Source organism: Rhipicephalus sanguineus, chromosome 7 (assembly GCF_013339695.2).
Source record: "Rhipicephalus sanguineus isolate Rsan-2018 chromosome 7, BIME_Rsan_1.4, whole genome shotgun sequence".
Taxonomy (NCBI): domain Eukaryota; kingdom Metazoa; phylum Arthropoda; class Arachnida; order Ixodida; family Ixodidae; genus Rhipicephalus; species Rhipicephalus sanguineus.
The window spans coordinates 84,980,329-85,002,232 of NC_051182.1; the positions used below are offsets into that span (position 1 = coordinate 84,980,329).

Consider the following 21,904-nt stretch of genomic DNA (forward strand, 5'->3'; position numbering starts at 1 on the left):
TTCGGGGAGATTGTCTGTGTCGCGGTATGAGGAGAAGGATGAGTGAATATGTAATCTTGGAAGAACAGGTGTAAGAAAATTTGTTTGTGCCCATAGAAGCAAAGTGATCGACGACCGTGTGATCGAAGTAAAATACCAATGTCTCACTCAAGAAGGATTTCCGCAGATGCACCTGACAATGACGTTCACACGTTCCGGTTCTTACGTATAGTAATATAGAAAAAACAATTTGAGGCAGCAGTAAATGACGCAAGCCTTCGAGGAAAATAAATGCAAGCAAAAAAAGAAAGGAGTGCGGCGTTTTCACTCACCGGTGATGTTGTTGAGGCCGTTGGTAGCGACGATGCCCGCGGGCTGAGCCGACGAGTAAGCACCGGGGGAAGTGGACGGATGGTGGTTGTTCTTGGACGAAGCGACGGCGGCACTAGCGGAGTTGTTTCCCGTGGCGTGCAGCAGCCGGTTGTTGCAATCGGTGGTCGCCGGGGGCGTTCTGCGGTGAAGCGTCCCCGCGCACTGCACCGCAGGGGCGGGCGCCGGAATGGCGCTGGCGTCCTTCACGCGAGCTTTCGTGCCGTGAAGCGAGGGAAGCCTGCGGGAATCAGAGAGGGAGAGAGAAGCTATATACAAGGGATTGAAATGGAGGTTAAGTTGGCTACCCTGCACTCGGGAAAGAGACGGAAAGATGGCGAGGAGGATCAACGCAGGCGACTGAGAAGAGAAAAATAGCGGCCGCTACGCACTAGTGGGGTGAAGATTGTGGAAGCGGCGGAGCTGGTAGCGTTGCCTTCCTCCTTTCCCTCCTTCTTACCCTCACTTCTCTTTCCCATGCCTTACCTATACTATACTATACTATACTATACTATGCTTTAACTCTCACTTCCCTCTTTCACCCTTTGCCATACTAAACTATACATCATAGGGTTTCTTAAAATTAACTAGAGGGGACTCTGGCGCTGCAATCGTTCAGCCACCATAGGAATTATGGGCAGTACACGAATTTGCCTAATCTTCGTGCTTACAGCTTCAAACGCACTTGTGGCTTTGTTTATCGCTGTGTTTTGGCGTTCGTTTTCGAATATAAGAATGGACCATTGTGAACATAGTTACCAGATTTGAATTGTTGAGCCTAAAAAAGTTAAAGTGCTGAAATGGAACTGATGACTTTTGCTGAACTTCGTTTTACGACAAAGCGGATGCAGGCGACGCGGAACCAAAAGGAGCCGAAAGAACGAAGTTTAGATCAATCCGCGTACTACCCATGATTCCCATGCTGGCTGAAGCGCCATGCATTGCAGGTCCCATAGACACTAGCGCCAGAGTTCTCTCTAATAAGTATTGTAGGAAACTCTATGTTATACATAGCTATGGTTGCTCTCTCTGTTTTCTGTCTTTTTGTGTGTGTTTGTTTTTGTGCCAATGGTCCACGGTCATTGGGGCGAAAGTCGTAGGCGCCTCATGGAACACGATAGTGACGGTCGGTGGCGTTCGCATCAACATTAACGGTCCAAATAGTCATGAAGTGCTGTATGACGTCATGATGACGTAACATGGTGGCATTACCAAGCGACGTCGTCGCTTGGTCGAAGGTGAGGCGATCCCGGAAGCAATGCAAACCACGTGAGATGCATAGAGCCTCGGTGGGGGTGGAAGGGGGAGGGGAGGAGGATGAATACCATCGACTGAGAAGGAAGAAGATGGCTTTCGCCTTCGAGTCGTCTTAAGCGTATGCACAAGGGATCACGCGACCATTTTGTGGCTAGTACACGTGGAAGGAAAGAAGGAATAGCTTAGGGCAGGTGGTATACTTAATTTAAACAGTTACCACCATGCCCCGCAAAGAGCTTTAGTGATACAAAAGTAATCGGACATTGCGAAGAAATTGCAGCGGATATAGCGCGAAGCGCTTCGAATTTGCTCTTGTGGATGTACGGCGATGGAAAATAAGACCCCTAGGAATAACGGACAGTGTGAGAATTTCAGGGCAGGGTTCTGCTGCTCAGGACTATTCTCTGCTTAATTAATAAACAATTAAACAATTAAACAGAACAAAGCAAATAAATATATAAATGAACAGATCAATGAAAAAACGCCAGGCCTGCGCAGAAAGCGCAGCACAGACACAGCGAAAGCTGGAAGAGCGGCATTTCTAGAGCCCGTTATAAACTCTCTTGAGGCAAGTACACTAGCAACGTACCCACTACTAGAGCACTGCACGGGCTCGGGCCTACCCGAAAGCCTGGGCCCGGGCAGGCCCGTGGGCCGGGTCAGGCCGGGTAAGGTACTTTTCACGACGGGCCCGGGCCTGGCTCGGGCCTGAAGCTCCGGGCTTAGGTTCGGGCCCGGGTTTGAGGCATCGGGCTCGGGTCGGGCCGGACTTGGACTCTGCTCTGTTCTTAAGATAGTTCCACATACCTTGCGCATACATATATGTTCCACATATTTTATCTCGAAAAAACGCTTTTTTTATGTGGGGCAAGCTACTTGGAAAAGTTTTATGATGGACAAGCAGTGAACTTCTTTTGCTTTTGCATATGGGGCTACATGATTTATCTGAAATGAACGAGCTAAAAGTATATAGACCAGGCGCTTACATAGTTAACATCTCACTCTTCTTTACTTTATTAATTGCATTCGTTATTATTTTATATCCCAAATGTTATTTTGCAATCGCAGAAATAAATATGATGTAATAAATTTATATCTATAACTTGTCGTCGGAAGAGCAATCACAGAGCTCCAAAGCAGGGCAACGTTCTTGAAAGTTCCATCAGTTCACTAAGACAAAAGGTCTGCGTGGGGTCTCGTTACATACAATCGCTCTAAAGACACATTATTTTTCCGTGGCTTCGTCAGCGGTCATGTGACGTGACATGGACATGCATAGCCTGCTTTGGGTGCCCACATTGTCAATATCGGAGCTTTCGTCTTGTTCCGCTATATGGTGCGAGAGCTACATGATATTGCCGCAACAGCGTTGGAATGTGCAGGAATAGCATAGGTCCATTCGACAAGATGTGCAGCAAAGTATATTCACTTGACGAAATATCTGGGTTGAAAAAATACAGTGACGAATTCCATGCCGGGTGATGTTCCCTTACCTCGAACCATATGCATCCAATGAGTAAGCGTCGAGAATCTTATTCGCACCTTTATTACCAAAGTGGAACGAACCCCGAAGTAGATCGAAATCTCTTCATCCACATCCTACCAGTTTTGCCCGTGCAGTCCAATCGCGACGTTCTACCGGTACAACATCGTTAGCAAGGCATACACCATTACAATATCGAAAAAAAAGAGCACAGTCCAAACCGTGCATAACATACACTGCTGAAACCTGCAAGGAGAAGTCCTCAAAGAGGAGTTTATATGCTGTGAGTGGCACGGCATCATCATCATCATCAACCTGTCTACGCCCACTGCAGGGCAAAGGCCTCTCCCATGTTCCGCCAATCAACCCGGTCCTGTGCTTTCTGCTGCCACGTTATACCTACGAACTTCTTAATCTCATCTACCCACCTAATTTTCTGTCTCCCCCTCACGCGTTTGACATCTATTGGAATCCAGTCAGTTACCCTTATTGATCACCTGTTATCCTGCCGACGTGCTACGTGCCCCGCCCATATCCATTTCTTCTTCTTGATTTCAACTATGATGTCCTTAACCCCCGTTTGTTCCCTGACCCACTCTGCTCTCTTCCTGTCTCTTAAGGTTACACCTATCATTTTCCTTTCCATCGCTCGCTGCGTCGTCCTCAATTTAAGTTGAACCCTCTTTGTAAGTCTCCAGGTTTCTGCTCCGTAGGTAAGTACCGGTAAGATGCAGCTGTTTTATACCTTCCTCTTGAGGGATAGTGGTAGACTACCATTCATGACTTCATAATGCTTGCCGAATGAGCCCCATCCCATCCTTATTCTTCTAGTTATTTCACTCTCATGGTTCGGCTCCGCGGTTACTACCTGTCCTAAATAGACGTACTCTTTTACAACTTCCAGTGTCTCGCCGCCTATCCCAAAGCGCTGTTCTCTGCCGAGATTGTTCCACATTACTTTAGTTTTATGCATATTAATTTTCAGACCTACTCTTCTACTTTCCGTATTCAGTACAGTAATCATGAGCTGTAATTCGTTTCCCGCGTTACTTATCAATGCAATGTCATCAGCGAATCGCAGCTTACTGAGATACTCTCCATTAACGCTTATCCCCAATTCTTCCCAATCTAGGGCCCTGAAAACCTCCTGTAAACACGCGGTGAATAGCATTGGAGAGATCGTGTCTCCCTGCCGTACGCCCTTCTTTATTGGGATTCTGTCGCTTTCTTTATGGAGGACTATAGTGGCTGTGGATCCGCTGTAGATTTCTTCCATTATGTTAATATAGGCTTCGTCGATGCCCTGATTCCGCAGTGCCTGCGTGACTGCTGATGTCTCCACCTAATCGAATGCCTTCTCGTAATCTATGAAGGCTATGTATAGGGGTTGGTTGTATTCCGCGCATTTCTCTATCACCTGATTGAGAGTATGAATGTGGTCTATTGTTGAGAAGCCTGTACGAAATCCTGCCTGGTCCTTTGGTTGATTGAACTTTAATGTCGTATTAATTCTGTAAGCAATTACTTTTGTAAACTGCTTGCAGACAACGGACAGTAAGCTGATGGGCCTGTAATTTTTCAGGTCCTTGAGGTCCCCTTTCTTATGGATCAAGATGATGTTGGAATTCTTCCAAGATTCTGGTATCCTCCCCGTCGAGAGACACTTCGTATACAGGGTGGCCAGTTTTTCTAACATAATCTCTCCACCGTCTTTCAACAGGTCTGATGTTACCTGATCCTCACCAGCGCCTTTGCCTCTTTTCATTCTCTTTAGGGCTTTCTTTACTTCTCCTGTCAATACTGGTGGGATGTCAGATTCCTCTGGGCTATTACTGCTTCTTACGTTATCATCCTGACTGTTTCGGCTGCTGTACAGATCTCTATAGTTGAGGTAGCTTCCGCTACCTCAACTATTCTATCCATATTGGTTGTGACCTTGCTTTCCTTGTCCCTTAATGCATACATATGATTTTTGCCTATGCACAGTTTTGTCTTCATAGCTTTGAGGCTTCTTCCGTTCTTTAGAGCATACTCAATTCTCTCCATGTTATAATTTCTTATGTCGGCAACTATACGCCTATTGATTAACTTCGAAAGCTCCGCCAGCACTATTTTGTCTGTTGCATTTGAGGCTTTGATGGCTTGACGTTTTTTAATGAGGTTTTTCGTCTCTTCGGATAGCTTACCAGTGTCCTGTCTAACGACTGTACCTCCGACTTCCACTGCACACTCCTAATGATACTAGTCAGATTATCATTCATTGCGTCAACGCTAAGGTCGGTTTCCTCGGTTAAAGCCGCGTACCTATTCTGAAGTGAAACTCTGAATTCCTGTACTTTCCCTCTCAGAGCTAGTTCATTAATTGGCTTCTTGCGTATCAGTTTCTGCCGTTCCTTCCTCAAGTCTAGTTTAATTCTTGATCTTACCAATCTATGGTCACTGCATCGGATCTTGTTAACTACTTCCACATCCTGTGCAATGCCCGGGTGGCCACATAATATGAGGTCTATTTAATTTTTAGTTTCGCCATTAAGACTCCTCCACGTCCACTTACGAGTAGCCCGTTTTGTGTAGAAGGTATTCAAGATCCGTAAATTATTGCGTTCTGCGAACTCTACTAGTAACTCCCCTCTGGCGTTTCTAGAGCCGATGCCATATTCCCCAACTGCATGATCTCCAGCCTGCTTCTTGCCTACCTTTGCATTAAAGTCGCCCATCAGTACAGTATACTGTGTCTTTACCTTACTCATTGCTGATTCTACGTCTTCGTAGAAGCGTTCAACCAGTTGATCATCATGGCTGGATGTAGGTGCGTAGGCCTGTACCACCTTCATCTTGTACCTCTTATTAAACTTAATTACGATACATATCACTCTCTCATTAATGCTATAGTATTCCTCTATATTGCCAGCTATATTTTTATGAATAAGGAACCCCACCCCTAGTTCTCTTCTGTCAGCTAAGCCACGATAGCATAGGACGTGTCCGTTCTTCAGCACTGTGAAAGCCTCTTGTGGCCTCCTATTACATCCCATTTAACACCCTGAGCCCTATTACATCCCACTGAGCCCTATTACATCCCATTTAACACCCTCTAATTCCTCGAATAGTACAACTAGACTCGCCTCACTCGATAAAATTCTAGCGTTATACGTAGCCAAGTTCAGATTCCAATGGCGGCCTGTCCGGACCCAGAGATTCTTAGCCCCCTCTGCTGCGTCGCAGGTCTGACCGCCGCCTTGGTCAGTTGCTTCGCAGCCGCTGAGGACTGAGGGCCGAGGGTTAATTGGTGTATTCATGTGGGAGGTAGTGGCCAAGTACTACACCAGGGTGGCCAATCCTGCTCTGGTGAGGGAGTGCATTGCTGGCTGTGGTCGCCAGTGAGGCTGCACCCCAGGCCTTTTTACACAATTCCATCATCACGCGGATTTTTAAAAAAATCCGGTTGGGAATTGTCCGGCACCGGGATTCGAACTACGGACCTCTTGCATGCGAGGCTAATGCTCTACCACTACGCCATCGCTGCATCCCCCACGGCATTCGGGAACAAAACAAATGAAGGGATGAGCTGGACAGCTATGTTAATTCTGCAGAGGTCCGCACAGATGTCCGAAATTTGCTCAAGTGGTGGAAGTCTGAAAACAACTACCGCCGACGCCTTCACAATTAGCAAGGCTGATTTTATGCGCCCCTGCGGCTAGCGCAAGCAGTTCAAAAAACTTTAGTGCGGCAGTGTATCTGATGAAAGAGTGCATGGGGTGCTTGCAGCCCGAATCTCTCGATAATTTGACTTTTCGCACAATAACATGCGAAGAAATGAACTGCAAACTATGCCACAAAAAATTTATAGACTGTATATACCAGCAGTGGTGTGATATATGGAAAGAATGTTGTGACAAATAGCTTTTTTCTTCCTTTCGTCTGTTCATACGTATTTCGGAATGTACACGTGGTGCACGGAGTTGGTTACAATTTTTATCTAAGTTAGCCTATCTACAACAAAGGTGAGACACTTGGCTTTCTTCCTCAATTTCTCTTGCAAGGTGCTACTATGCGGAAGACAGGTGCTACATATCCAGAAGGGTGCACGATTGCGTTTGTTGGTAGAGGATGCTTTAAATTTCAATAGAGAGTGCAATAAAAGCAAAGTAAAGACAGCGTTCTGTTCTCTCACAGACGACATTTCTTAGCGCAAAACTGGAAGGAAAGGAATTAAGAAGAGAAGAAGAAAACACAGTGCACAGTGCACTGTGTTTTCTTCTTCTCTTCTTAATTCCTTTCCTTTCCAGTTTTGCGCTAAGAAATGCCGTCTGTGATAAGATCACCAACTCGCCCAACAGGACGTTTTATTGAAGTTCTGTTCTCTGTTTCCTCTGTTCTTGTTGTGCTCCCTGTTAAAATTGAGCTCATGCTGCAAATCACTTTTATTGCTACAATATCTGCTACCAAACGCTCTTGATGATTCCCTTTGTATTTGCCCACAGAAATAGGTACAGTATACCCGCTGCCGAATAACCGTTCATTGTACCCAGTATGTTTGGTTAACTGTTACCACAGTGAGGCCCTTTTGTACAAGAAATTGCCGTAGATTAAGCATGCTTGTTAGGGTAGCATGCGCCAACAAAACGTAGATATTTGCTACTTAAAACGTCTTACTGTTGATTCCATTTTCTGGCAACATTACCTATATAATTGATTCGGGCCCCTGTCGGGCCTGGTCTGCGGTCGGGCCGAGCCAGGCCGGGTAGGTGAAATTTTTTCTCGGGTTCGGGCCGGGCCCGGGTCTTGCTTTTTGATCACCGGGCCGGGTTCGGGCGAGTAAACTTCAACGGGTGCCGGGCTCGGGCCCGGCACGGGCCAAGAATCACGGAGCGTGCAGTGCTCCACCCACTACGCCACAAATCATAATTTTAGGGGCGAAGCTCCTTAAAGCGGCACCCGTTCGTCCCCGTCGTAGTGCGTAACCAGTCTTAACGCTAGTACCAGATCTTGACCTCCAAGGTGGTGCCGGTGGGAGATTTCTCCTGTGCGTTGTTGAACAATAAAAAATTCGCAGCGTGCGCGTTAACTAAAAGCCGAATTTTTCTGTCTCTCATTCCCCATTAGCAGCCATTGGCATGTTCCAGTAGGAAACGTTAGTAGAAGTAGAAGTGTAAGTGTTAGCTAAAAGCCGACTTCTTCTGTCTCTCATTCCCATTAGCAGCCATTGTTTACCTCCAAGGTAGTGCCTGGTGAGATTTCTCCTGTGCGTGATTAAACAATAAAAATTTTGTTCAAAACGCTGTTGATTGATGAAATAAACCAACGAAAGACGCCAGATGTTTTCTAAAAGCAAAACGAAAAGACGCCAGATGTTTCTAAAGCAAAACGAAAAGACGCCAGCTGCTTAACGAAAGACGCCAGATGTTTTCTAAAGCAATGGTTTTCTAAACAATGAAAATTCACAGCGTACATGTAAAATCAAAGTGAGCTGCAAGTCGTCATAACTCTCATGGAACCTTTAGTATAAACGCGCCCGATCTCACGTCGGTGATGATGTACTGGGCAGAATTCACGGAAGATTCACGGTTTACCGATGAACCTCCGCAGCTTCGCCCACTCATCATCATTCACTCCGTGGATATGCTGTGATTTTTTTGTGAAGTTGGGAAGCAACCACTACGCCATTATTCGTTATTCTGCGGAGAAGAGAGGTACCATCTGTAAGCCATTATTTGCACTTTGTTGATGCGGGGGCTGATGGTGATGAGGAATTATGGCAGAATCCTCTGTAATGGGTTGGAAGCATTCAACAACCCACTCGTTGCGCAATTCGCATTGTGTGAGGCCTGGTTCAGAACTCGCGTTGTGGGACGCCTGGTTGTTATTTTCCTCTTCTACCACGCTACATTACATATGTGAATATGGTTCCTTTCCGACATGAAGCCGCTGTAGGGTATTTTTGCAAAGCAGTTTCAAGCCCCGGCATGGCTCTGAGGTAGAATACTAAGCTCCAACGCAGGAGCGAAGCACCTTAGTGTCTCGGCGTGTCGTGGCATAGGTCGGCACACTCACTCATGAGTCGTCTCACTCAGACCCACTCAGATTCAGATCGGCCCGTGAGTCTGAGTGAGTCCGGGTGAGCAATATTTTTCTGAGTTCGAGTCCTAGTGAGTCCAGCTGAGGAAATGTTTTGTGAGCCTGAGTTCGAGTGAGTCCGGTTCAGGAAAATATTGGTGAGTCGGAGTCCGAGTGAGCCCCAAGCGCAAAATATATTTCTTGGTTGAGTCTGAGTGAGCTCCATCTTTTATTGCCGACCTATGGTCCTATCTACTCATCTTCAGCATTAGTATCAGCCTTATACCAGCTTACGTTTATACTCGTCTATTCACACATATTTCAATGCACTCACGTTCATGTGCCAACTCAATATTTAGTGTGAGTCGGGTATTTCATAAAAATGTCCTTACTCGATTACTAATAAAGCCGTACCACAAGGCATAATATCAGCAGGCGTATCGTAGAGCACCGGTTATGTGAGATATTGGCATTAAAGAGAGGTGACAGATATATCGAAAAAAAGTAGTTTACGCTCACGGACTCATGAATCGACTCACTCAGGCTCACTCAGACTCAAGTCAAGCCGTGAGTCTGAGTGAGTCCGGCTCCACTTATGTTGGTGAGCGTGAGTCCGAGCGAGTGTGGTTTAGAAAAAGTTTAGTGAGTCTGAGTGAGTCCGATTGAGGAAAATTTTGTTGAGTCCGAGTGAACTCTGGGAAAATAATATATTTATTGAGTCTGAGTGAGTTCCAAGTTTTTTGCGAACGCTGAACTACAAGCTCGCAAGGAAGGAGAACGCGCTCTCGCCCGCGAGAGACAACGCCGACGCAGGCAGCGTCTGCCAGCGAGTTTCTTGTTTGGAAAAACGGACTCCTCGAGCTGGACAATGGTTCACCGGCCACCCCGTATATATAGGCACTGGAGCCTGGCCTGCAATGTAGTGCCGGTGGTAGATTTCACTTGTGCGCAGTTGAACAATAAAGATTCGCAGCGTGCACGTTAACTAAAAGCGTACTGTAACTGTCTGTGTCTAATCTTTATTCTGTCTAACAATGCCCATTAGCAGCGATTTTGCTGTGGGAAACACCGACTGGCGCACACTGCATGTTTGGCCCCTCCACAGATTTCACATTAGTGGAGCTCAAACACCCTACCCTACATGCTTCACCTATCCCAATTTTTTTCACCATCTTCTTCTTTGTTTCATCACCCCTTCCTACATTTTCTTTCTTTCTTCATTTCTTTCTGTATTTCACTCTCTCCTCGTTTCGCTCCTCCTAAGCCTCACATCGCTCCTCCTGACCCTCACTTCTCTTTGCCACCAATTGCTATGCTATACTGTACAGTCGCGCTCAATATGACCTGCAACACGGGATCGCATGGCCTCACGAGTTCAATGATTGCGCACGACTTCAACTTGCTTCATTTCTCTAACTTCATATTATTTTTTTATTGGGGAACATCCCCCCGTGAATGAACAGCGTTTAGTTGTTGAAATAAGGGCTAGTGGAAGGAATGCGAAATCTTTAAACTCGTGAGGAGACACGTTCTCGTGTTGCAAGTCATATTGAGCGCGACTGTACATTGTTATGCTATGGTTTACCCTCTCACCTCCTCCTGTTTTCCTCCTTTTCTTCCTCACTCTAAGGTCAGCCCTCCTCACCCCCACAATTCCCTTTCCCATCCCCTTCCTAAACTATACTATACAAAGCTACTCCATGCTTCACCCAATCGCAACCTCCTTTCCTTCCTCCTCACCCTTGCTACCCTTTTCTACCCCCTTGCTATAGTGTACTATGCATGGCTCTGGTATGCTATGCTATCGGATGCTTGGCAAATACCCACTTTCGGCGGCGCCTACCCGCAGAGTTGTCCGTCCACGACAGCGGCCTTACTCCAAGGTTAAACAGCTTCGCCGTTTAGGAAGCACAGCGACCATAATACAACACCTAGGGGTCTCAGAGTGGCACTCGCACTGACTTTGTTGGCAAACTTGTGATTAACTGTGAACCATCTTCTTTTTCTTTTCAATTTATCTTTGCTCCCGCAGCCCCGAAAGCTTTCCGCCGCCAAAGTGGTATTTCACTGCCTCCAAGATCGGAAGCATTGCAAGCTTTCTGCACATCACCTAGTATTGCATGGCCTTCGAGAAAGGGCACACCTTCGACCATAGGTTGACTTCTTATCATGACGTCATCCCATGACGGCACGATGACGCAACGAATTTCAGAAATCTGCGGCGTCATGATGACTTCATGACTCGAAATAGTAGGCGCAGAGGAGACGACGGACAAAAAGGGAGACACACACAGGGCGCCACTGCCAACAATGTTTATTCAAAGAAAAAACGGGTGCTTTTTATGCAGACAGTGTTTTCACGTTTCATTGTTGCGCAGTCGCATTCAGATATCGCAACTCTTTCTGAGATAAAGATACGGAGGCCACACTCACGCAATGATCACTGGCTTCAATAATCTTTTTTGCCTCAATTATTAGTCTAGTCCACATGTCTCGACTTTTGGCAATCACGGAGCCACACCATAATTGCCAAAAGTCGAGACACGGAGTCTGCATGACAACACTGTCTGCATAAATAGCACCCGTTTTGTCTTGGAATAAACATTGTTGGCAGTGGCGCCCTGTGTGTGTGGCTCCCTTTTCGTCCATAGTCTTCTTTGCGCCTACTAGTTCGAATCATGCAATACCAACACGCCCAGTTGTTCACTCTCACATCGTAGATGACTGCATGACACAATAATATCTGATCACGTGACTTATTGGTTTATTCGTGTTGATGCCGACGTCAGCAGTTACTTTTCTCGTTTGATGCGGCATGTAAGGCTTTCGCCTTGAAATAAAACTTTTCACTTCAACCACAACCATCAATTTCATACCAGTTTGCCGAAGGGTTTATACTATACTCGCGGTCAACTTTTCTTGGCAATGGAGGAAAGGCTACGGGGGCGGAGCTACTGCACATGTACTGTTCCACGAAGTAATCCGGTTCGGCGCGCGTTTCGAATTTAGTTTTGGCTTGTGAACCTTCCGTATCTTCTGCGACAGCCATTTGATTATTCGAGCGGTCGCCACAGGCTTAGACAGCCATTTGTTAGTGAAGTTCGTCACAAGTTCCCTCGGCGAATCATCCGAAAAGCAGGAGGGTGACGAGCGCTCACCTGAAGACGCAGACGCCATTTTGACTGTGGGGCGCACGTAAAAGGTGCGACGTTTTCACAGGTGCAAAAACGCGAAATGACGCTACATAAAGCAAAACAAATATAAATATCTCCTTGGTGCGCTCTGACCCTCTATTTAAACAGCGCACCGTAGAAAATAAAGTAGCATTCTTTTTTTTTATTGTCACGCAGAAACCACGGACGCAATTGTGGGACTATAATCTTCAGCGGTAGCACACGCGTGGTTCGGCTCTCTAGCCTTCCCTTCATTGCCAAGAAAAGTTATCAGAGAGTATAATTGCTGCTGACGCTAACTCTCACTGAGAGAGAGAATAAACGTTTATTTTGAGCAAGCGCACTGTGCGCCCAAGGTAGGCGGCCTCCTTATTCCAGGTAGTCGCGGACCTTCGCCATCTCTCGTGCCCGTTGAACCAGGCTTCGCTGTTTCTTCAGGTCTGTGTCCCATAGCTTGGCCTCCCACTGCTCTTCGGTTAGTGTAGCGGTGCTAGGGTTTTGTATGCATCTCCATATCATATGACATCACAGTACTTGCCGATGTAAGAGTGCTCCGCTCCGTCCGTGAGATACGGTGAAGTAATATACTGTGAACAAAAGTGTTTGTTAGTAACTTCCTGAGTGTTACTGCCTCTTCCCTAGTTAGGCTGGGGTGAACTGGCGGATAAGTTCTACGGCCAAGCCTGTAATGTTGTAAGATCTCACTGTACTTTTTGGGTACATCACCTTTCCTCTTAAGTGCGTCCTGTGGGAAGGTCAGGTGAACATGAGCTCGGGCGGAAGCGTCAGCTGCCTCATTTCCCATCAGGGACTCGTGATCCGGAGTCCAAACGATGTACGTTTCTGGTAGGTTCTTCTTTGCTGTAGCTGTGAGTATTTGTAAGGCTTGCCTGGAAATTCTTCCTTTCTGAAAATTTCGACAAGCTACTTGTGAATCGGTTAGTATTATTTCTTCCTCCGCAAAGGTTGAGATGGCCAGGGCTATGGCAGTTTCTTCGGCCGTATCGATTTCTGTAGTTAAGATGCTAACTGCCGTTTTATCTTTTCCTTTGCTGTCGACTACGCTCACAACATGGGCTGGGATTCGTGAATATTTTGCTGCATCGGTGTATCTTGTGTCCGGATTTCGGCCTTAGTCTTGTCGGAGTTCCTCTATTCTGGGTTTTCTTCTTCCGAGATGGTAGGTAGGATGCATATTTCGTAGGATGCGGGCTACCGAGACGTACTGTCGAATCCTTGCTGGGATAGGCCTTTTATCATCATATTGTTGTATGGCTTCAGGTAGCCTAATCTTTGAAGTGTCGCCCGTCCTGTTTCAGTTAGTCTAAGTCGCTCGAGTGCGGCTGCTTAATGTTCCTTGGAGTCTGTCACACATCTGGTTCCAGTTGTGCCTTGCTAATTCATCGGCGTATTTGTCGGCTTGCCTTGTTAGCTGCGCTATGAGTTTTTTAAAGACCCTGTTCCGTTTCTGTTTCTTCCATCGACGGATAATGCTTCTACGAGCTTCCCACAGGTGGAGCAGGTGGGTTACCGCAGCTGGTTTTTCAACAGTCAGTTGAATTTCCTTCGTGTACTTGTGTGCTTTTTCTGTCGTGAGTTTGGTCCACTCCTCAAGGTCTTCAATACTTTGTGTGAGCTCTTGTTTTCGGAAAGCAGTCCAGTCAGTGATTTTTGCTTTACCGATCTTGAGGGGTGCCTTTTTGTAGGTTATTTCCGTTTGCACCAAGTGGTGGTTGCTTCCCAGATTTTCTTCCAGTCTCGTCCATTCCACTTGCGATATTCCCACTGTGAAGGTGAGATACAGGTTGGTGTCCCTTGAAACACTGTTTCCTATTCTTGTAGGGGTGTGCGGGTCCATCCACAAAGTTAACTGATGGTGTTGTGCTGTGTCGTGGACATTGGTTCCTTTCTTGTCCGTTTTGTGACAGCCCCAATCCGTGTGGTACGCATTCAAATCACCCACCACCACGAGCTTGTGTCCTCCTGCATACTTCACGTCTCTCAGAAGTGCATCGAAGCTTGCGAGAGATTTCCTCGGGGCACTATAAATTCTGAGTATGAAAAGGCTGTTATTCGTTTTCTTGCTAGGAAGAATCTCCACAAAGGTGTGTTCGATGCAGTTGTCAGTAGCACGCTATTGATGATATTTCATTTTCACGTCATACCTTAATGTACACTCTATCATATACAACCCTTAGCTTAACCTATTCTATTGCTTATATATATATATATATATATATATATATATATATATATATATATATATCCGTGTGCTACAAAGCTTCGCTGGTCGTCCGCCTTGGCACTCATGAATTTTTTTTTCTTTCTTTCGCTGCTCTTTCTCAGGTTCACGAACACACAGTGGTAAACGGGGTGTTGGGATTTCCCCAGCAAGACCCATCAGGGGTATTGTCGTTACCTCAACCATGGCCTCGCGCAGAAAGCATGCCAATGTTAATCATTAAGGAAAATGGCGAGGTTTGGTTAATAAATAAATTTTGAGGATATACTGGATAAAATTTATTTCCATCTGAAGAAAAGCTGCATAACTTCTTTCCTGCTGGAGGGCCTCGAAAAGTACCTATCGTAGTTACTTGGCGAAATGGGGAAACGTAACTGTGGAATTTGCGCGGCTTTTGGAAGTTGACGTGAAGACGACCAGTCCTTATAATGCCGTTTATTTCGCATTATTCTTCTTGCTTGATCTGCCATATCTACTTTCTATTTGCCTGTTGAGGGACAGCTGCATAGCGCTCTCCGTTATCACTCCTAAATTTAAACACAGTACCTTATTGCAGTTGTCTAAGACGACTGGAATGCGAATACCATCTCTTACCGCGCAGCTGTGTTGCTTTTCGTTTATGCCGTTACGCGTTCGCAAAAACTATCACCACCACGAATGGCCTCTACTTTGCCAGCACGTGCAACACAATAACTCGGCCGGTGCGCTCTCTCGTCATCCTCTTCTTCACCTTCCACTTCGCTCCTCGAGCACGCGCCTGGCGCGCGCTCACACGCTGCGCCGATTTGTCCGGCGTGGGATGCAATAACTCGGACGAGCGAGAGAGCGAGTACAGAGAGTGAGGGAAAGAGAACAAAAGAGAGAAACTACGGGAGCGAAAGAAAGAGAAAGACGGAAATAGAAAGAAAGAAAGCGAAGGAACACAGGAACAGAAAGAAAAGCGCGAAAGAGAGAGAATCAAAGGAAGAAAGAAGCATAGCATTCAAAGATATCAAGAACAGGAAGAAGACAAAGATACAAAGAAAGAGAGAAAGAGAGATAAAGAAAGGGCAGAAAGAGAAACATAGAAAGAGCGTGAAAATGAAACAAATAAATTGAGAGAGAAAAAAAGACCGAGAGATATACCGAGAAAATACGCATAAAGAAAAACTCACAGATGAGAGAAAAAGAAAGAAAGAGCGAAAGAACGAAAGAGAAAAATAAACAAAAGCAAAGAAGGCCACCCAGCTCCACACTTCCTTCAGGCTTGGCTCTACTAGTGCGAAGCTGTCATTTTTTTTTTTCTGCTCCGTCGATTGTACTGCACCCGCCCCAAAGCTTTCCGCACCGAACGTGGTTTTTCACCGTCTCAATGATCGGAGGAATCGGAAGCCTTCTGCACGGCGTCATGATGACTGCAGAGATCTTGGAGATCAGTGACGTCATCACATTAAAGTGTGAAGCTTGGAAAGTCTGTACTGGTTCACGATGTCGAACAGCGCAATGAAGAAGGGACGGTAGAAAAGAGCAGGGCAGCCCCTGCCTCGTTCTCTTCTATACCGCCCCTTGTCCATTGCGCTGTTCTACGTCATCAACGTCATCAGATGATGATTTCTTGCGTCACTCGTGTTGAAGCCGCGGACGTTCTATTTTCGTGTCTGATGAGGCATTATGCAGGAACGACAGCGCTAAAAACAGACAATGACAAAAAAGGACACGACAGAGGCGCTGACTCTCAACTAAATATTTACTTGACGGCACAAGCACATACAAAGCAGCCGACCCAGTCATATGACACACCATAGCGTCTGTGTTAGGATCAACAAAGATGACTAATAATGGCAAAGCGATACACGTGTATGATAAACCCGACAAAAAAGATAAACCTTACAAAAGCAAAAAACATACATGTCGGTCCACGAATTAAACGCTTTAACGCGGCAGCGTTAAATCCAAGTGGCGGACTTCCTTTTCGCCAAAGGTTAAGGCCTGAACACACGTACGCATTGCAGCGTGTCAGCGCGTGACCTCTTGGCGCGGCGCCGCGCCCTCTCTCTATGGGGAGAGAGGGCGCGCGGCTACGCGAAGCTGCGCGTCCTCTCTCTCCAGAGGGAGAGAGCGCGGCGCTGCGTCAGAAAGTCACGCGCTGACACGCTGCAACGCGTACGTGTATTCAAGCCTTTACTGACGGTTTGCTCACGCAACCTTACCCCTGCCTTTCCATGAAAAACGCTTCCATTACTTCTCTAGTGCATATGTCCGGATGGTTAAACAAACAAGTGGTTTTAACGCGATAGCGTTAGAGAGCTCGTTTCGCAGAATTGCCGCCGTCGGTGTCGGCCTCGCTACGTAGCTTGCGAGCGAAAAATCGTCCGTGACCAAAAAATTGAGAACGGTGCAAATAAAATAAACAATAAAAATCTTCGGTCCCATTGAGGAACGAACCCGGGCCGTTTTCGTGGCAAGCAGGTGTTCTACTACAAAGCCACGATGTTACTTGCGACTGCTTCGGGAAAAAAACACTACATAAATGCCATGTGGTGGAAGGAGTCTCCTTAACGCATTTTGTTCGACAGGTGTCACGACGAAAATGAGCCCATTCGGCGATTTGTAGGCGCACTGGCGAGGACGTCAAACTACGTTTTTTGCGCGACGCCATGCTTCGAAAAAAGCCGGGATAGTGCAGCCATCGCCGCTAAAAACACACACGAACTTTCAAACAGCTCCAAAAATGGACAACTATGTCCATCTAGCGGAAAACATATCAAGCCGAAGCCTGCTTTCTAGAGGAGGCGTTTAACAAGCAAACAGCGAACATTAGATAATGTGCTGCCATCTGTGAGGCATTGTGAGAAATTGGTCTCGACTCTAGCACAGGAAAGTGCTTTAGATCGAAAACTTGTACCATTACTATTCGCAATGCCCATAGACTGTCGCGCCACCGAGCGGAATTCAGGAGCGTCCTCTCGAGGAGGGTTAGTAGACGACAAAATGGCGGCACTATGCAGTCGCTCCCTTGTTCGGCTGTGCTAGCCTCAGTGTTAACGCGTTGGCAAGAAAGGAACACTACGACTTTGCATGTTCCCTGCATCAGTGAATAAACTGGGCCCTCCGCGACACGAGAAATCTGATTCGTTCTTGCAAGACGCGAAGTTTTCGTGGAAATACGTGGCAACTCGCGCTTTCAATGCTAGCCCACAGTGTACGCATACTATCAGCTTCGCGAGGCTTTCTGTAGCCACGTAGGTAAGTTAAATGTTATCGTCTGACATATTCAGTTGAAGCTCACCCTGTTTTACTTGCATATATAATTGGTCAGTGTTTCTTGTAGTGCATGAGTCCCATAACACTGTACGCGGGAGGGAGGTCGCGCGGGCTCGCGATGTGCTCAGCCTCATGTATAACTGAGCGATCTCAAGTTGGCGATACATGAAAATAGGGCCTCTATCCTTTGTCAGCAAAGCGCTGTTACGAATCGTGCGAGCGACGTTTCAATCATTCGAGGACGCGTCTGCTCGACGCCTTTCATGGAGCGAACGCTTTCCATCCACGCCGTCCTTCGCCAGTGTGTTGGGTTTCATAGCCACCGCTGCGCCGCTTGTTTTTGTACGTTTGTTGATAGGTGGCAGCACACTGCAAGCGATTTGCTTGTTGACCGGTCTGAGAGCAAAACTAGCAAAACGTTCTCCGCGCCCAGACGTCTCTCTAATTGTAAACGTGGTGACGCGGAGTGGTCGAAGTCGTTCGGCGGAGGAAATTCTTCAGATTGCTTTCAGCAGTGATGTTGAAAGAAACCATCTTGACGACGAGGATTTTTCACTGGACGTAGAAGACTGTGAAAGCACCGAGAGTGACAGCGACGATGAACCACCAGCTGCTAACTCACGAGGAGCGAGTTGCACTTCACGTCCCCTCGAGCGCTAATGTTCTTTCACGCTCGTAAGTCACTTTGATTGTATTTAATGTATAATATCCTTGAGCGAGATCAAAATAAAAGCATTGTTCCTCTTGTGCATTGCATGTATCACAATTATTGTGGATATTATGGAGCGCCGCATGCCGCTAACATGCTCGAGCTCGACCAGCGAAGCGAAATGGTTAAGCGATGGAACGTGCAGTCACGGCCACAATCCACGCCTCTCGGCGAACTTCTTCGACGTTGCGAAAAGCATACGTGTGCGTTCTTTTCGATATTCATGTTTCGATCGTGCTGATCGAACCTGCAACATGCGAGTGATCGAAGTACACACGGCTAGAGTCTCAGCATGGCTGTGACACAAGCGCTACTGAATGGCATGTTAAATGCTTGTATTCCGTTGAAGACGTAACTCCGCGTTTCCGACTGCGCAAGTAATGACGACGGGGTATTATCACAGAACACTTTTATGTTTGCAAGCCATCATCACGCGCAGCAGCGATGGCGCTACTCGCTGGCGGCCTACTACTGCGGCAAATCCGTCAGGCAGGCTCGGTACGTACTACCTCGGAGTGCCGTTCAGCTCATACGTCAATTCTAGTTCATACATGTTTATGTATATAGCACGCACAGGATTTCGCAAAGCATCGTTATGCACGATAACGGAGCTGAAATATAACCTTTCACTTCGCAGCAAATAATTAGGTGGCGAGTACTTAGCACTTTCCATGGTTTGGGAAAGTATTTTAGTCTCATATCCATTTCAGCGCAGCTCGTGACTTCATCCGGTGAAAGTGGCACGGTCCGTACGTCCGCACGTCCTATCTGTTCCTATGCTAACAAACGGGTTGACCCTCCTCCTGGCGCCATCTTGAAAAGCACGGCGCGCCACCTATAGTTCGTGGGCATTGCGAATAGACACATAGCGCGTGCGCGCGTGTGTTTCTGCGTGCGTGTGTGTGTAAGACTGCACATTAATAAGTATGCACTCAGTGGTTGAAGTGGCACTAGGGGCCGGATTTCGCTATCGCGTTCAACTCTTAAAGGCGAAGCTTAAGGGTCCCCCAATTTTTTTCTGCCCTCGGCTGACAGCCACGTTCCCTACAATGAGCTGGCAAGTGCAAACCGGCAGAATCTGTTAACGAGAATAAGTGTTCTCTTAATCTAACACTGACGCACCGCCCGGTTTGTCCTACATAACCCCCCCCCCCCTGCATCATAATGGCACCCTACAGACAACACATGATTTACAACGAACGTATCTATTCTTTTTATTTTCCGGACAAAACCTACAGGTCTTGCGCAAGCCCTGAAGTTCTTTTATGCAAGCGGGAGCAAATTGAGGGCATCTTATCGGGAGTGGACACGACAACAAGCACCCCATACCTATTTGCCGCATTCCTCAAGCAATGCGAAAACTTGTGCATGTAGGGGCCACAATCGGTCTCATTTCACTGCGCACACGCTCTTTTTTCCGGCGTGATCCGGTTGATTAAATTTTGACAGCTCCTCAAGATTTCCGCAACAGGGTAGCCCGCCGAATTCGGCCTGTCAACTTGGCTCAGGAAACTTTCTTTTATCGAATGAATGGCTGGGGAAACTTTCTTTTATCGAACTTAACTGTCTCGGAATGGCCTGAGGTAAATGGCAAGATACCTTTTACGGATCGGGGCTTATATAACAAACACAGATGTCCATCAGGAATTGAAGCTGTGTATTGCGGTCTATGTTTCTGGAATGGAAAGAGAGTACGTTTGTGCAAAAATCGGGGGCTTGCATTGGTTCTTAGGTGGTACCGGTTTTAAGACATCTTTTTCTGGGTCAAGTTGACAGGCCTATCGCCAAAAAGTTACGGAACCTGGCCTCCCTCGTTTTCAGCTTTATCGATGATTCTTTGATCATCAATAAAACCGACAATCAGCATAGCAGGATAACTAATATCTGAAAAATTTTTGAGGATTCTGGCCATGGGCTAAGTTCACTTTCGAGCTACCTAAAGAACAGAGAACTTCAATTGCTCGATATCACACTGTGCTTTCATGATGAACATTTGTGTTGGCTATATAAGCCCCGATCAGTAAAGCGATTCTTGTCGTTTGCCTCAGGCTATTCTAAGATAGTCAAGTCCGGCATTATTTATGCTCCGCTGCGGGCTGCGCTCCAGAAAACGTGCACGCATTCAATGAAAGAAAGCACTCTGCAACAGAGGAGAGGACAAGGAAGTGAAAAATACGATAGATTTTTTGTTGTTGTCGTTGTATTAGTAGCACCCACAAAACTTAATGAAAATGCAACTAATGGGGCTTTGTCACGCTATCGATTAGAAAAAGAAAGCAAGAAGAATCGTGAGATGTAAACAAAATTGTGATTTGCTGTCTGAAATTGTTCCGAATAAAGAAAAAACAAACAAGAAAAGAGAAGAAGGCTATAGAGGAAACGTATCCACGAATCAGCAAAAAAAACATGACTGATCCCTCCGTCATAGTAATCGGTATAACACGAAAGTGAAACGTGTCTTCACAGAAGTAGTGCTTATTGTGTAGTGATATATGAGCGCTTGTACAATGTCTATTCGTGTTTGGCAGCTATAGCACCGTTTGACGTGGATGCACCCATGTTTACAGCATGTCTCTATCGCGACGACTAACGCCCATGATCATGATTAAACCGTTGTGGTAGCTGACGGTGTGAACATGTATTTGGACACAGAGAATCGTGAATCCCGCGTAAGGATGATATCAACAAGCTTGTAATCAACACTGGTACCCGGTATGCACTTCTTCAAAGCGTCGTCAATTAAGGAGAGAAACGGCACGGTGTGTGCTTTCTAGTAATGGGTAGCCGACGCCTGTGCTCATGCATACACTAACACACACTGCGCTTCAGCAACACGGGAGGTAGAGGTTCGTAGCCAGAGCCGCAAACGCGTGCGTCCCGTTGGTTTCTGTCTCGCAGGCGCTGCTCTCGCTCCACCAAGGCACGACATTCGCCCGTCGAAATCGCGTCCTTTCTGCAACGCATATTGCAGCAGTTTTGTTAGTCGGTGCTCTCGCAATTGAAGCAGTCGGCGGCGGAGAAATCCCGTTGGTGCACGTGGAATCTGCACTACTCCGATGAGCCGACGCACGCTAACGCGAAGCCAAAGGCGAAGAACGTAACTGCGTCAATGGTGCTTCGGCGACGCCAGCGCGGCCAGTCTACCTCTCTGGTATCGAGACGCTTTAACCATGACCTCTGATATCGCGTGCAATCTCGGAGTAAGCGCTAGTAAGTGTCGATCGTGAAGCATTACTTCTTTTCACATCTCACAGACGGCGGCACCGCCTCGCTCCGCCCGCCGCGAAAGAGAATGAGTGAAAGATATAAGGCGCGTTCGCGCCGTGTCTCGCATCTCCCGAGTTAGGTTAGTCGGTAGGGCGTCGGGCGCTTGACTTCGCGGCCGCAACGTC

At 46.8% G+C, this 21,904-nt stretch overlaps 1 protein-coding gene across 1 annotated transcript in view; it reads right to left on the bottom strand.

Annotated features, from left to right (window-relative positions):
- Positions 1–303: 303 nt before the first annotated feature.
- Positions 304–21,904, bottom strand: part of LOC119398811 (neuron navigator 2-like) — a gene marked incomplete at its 5' end in the record, with an annotated part of 180,182 nt that continues 158,581 nt past the window's right edge. Inside the window, one exon of the mRNA XM_049417430.1 lies at positions 304–589. Within this exon, the coding sequence (XP_049273387.1) occupies positions 304–589 (286 nt within the window). The remainder of the gene's footprint in view (positions 590–21,904) is intronic.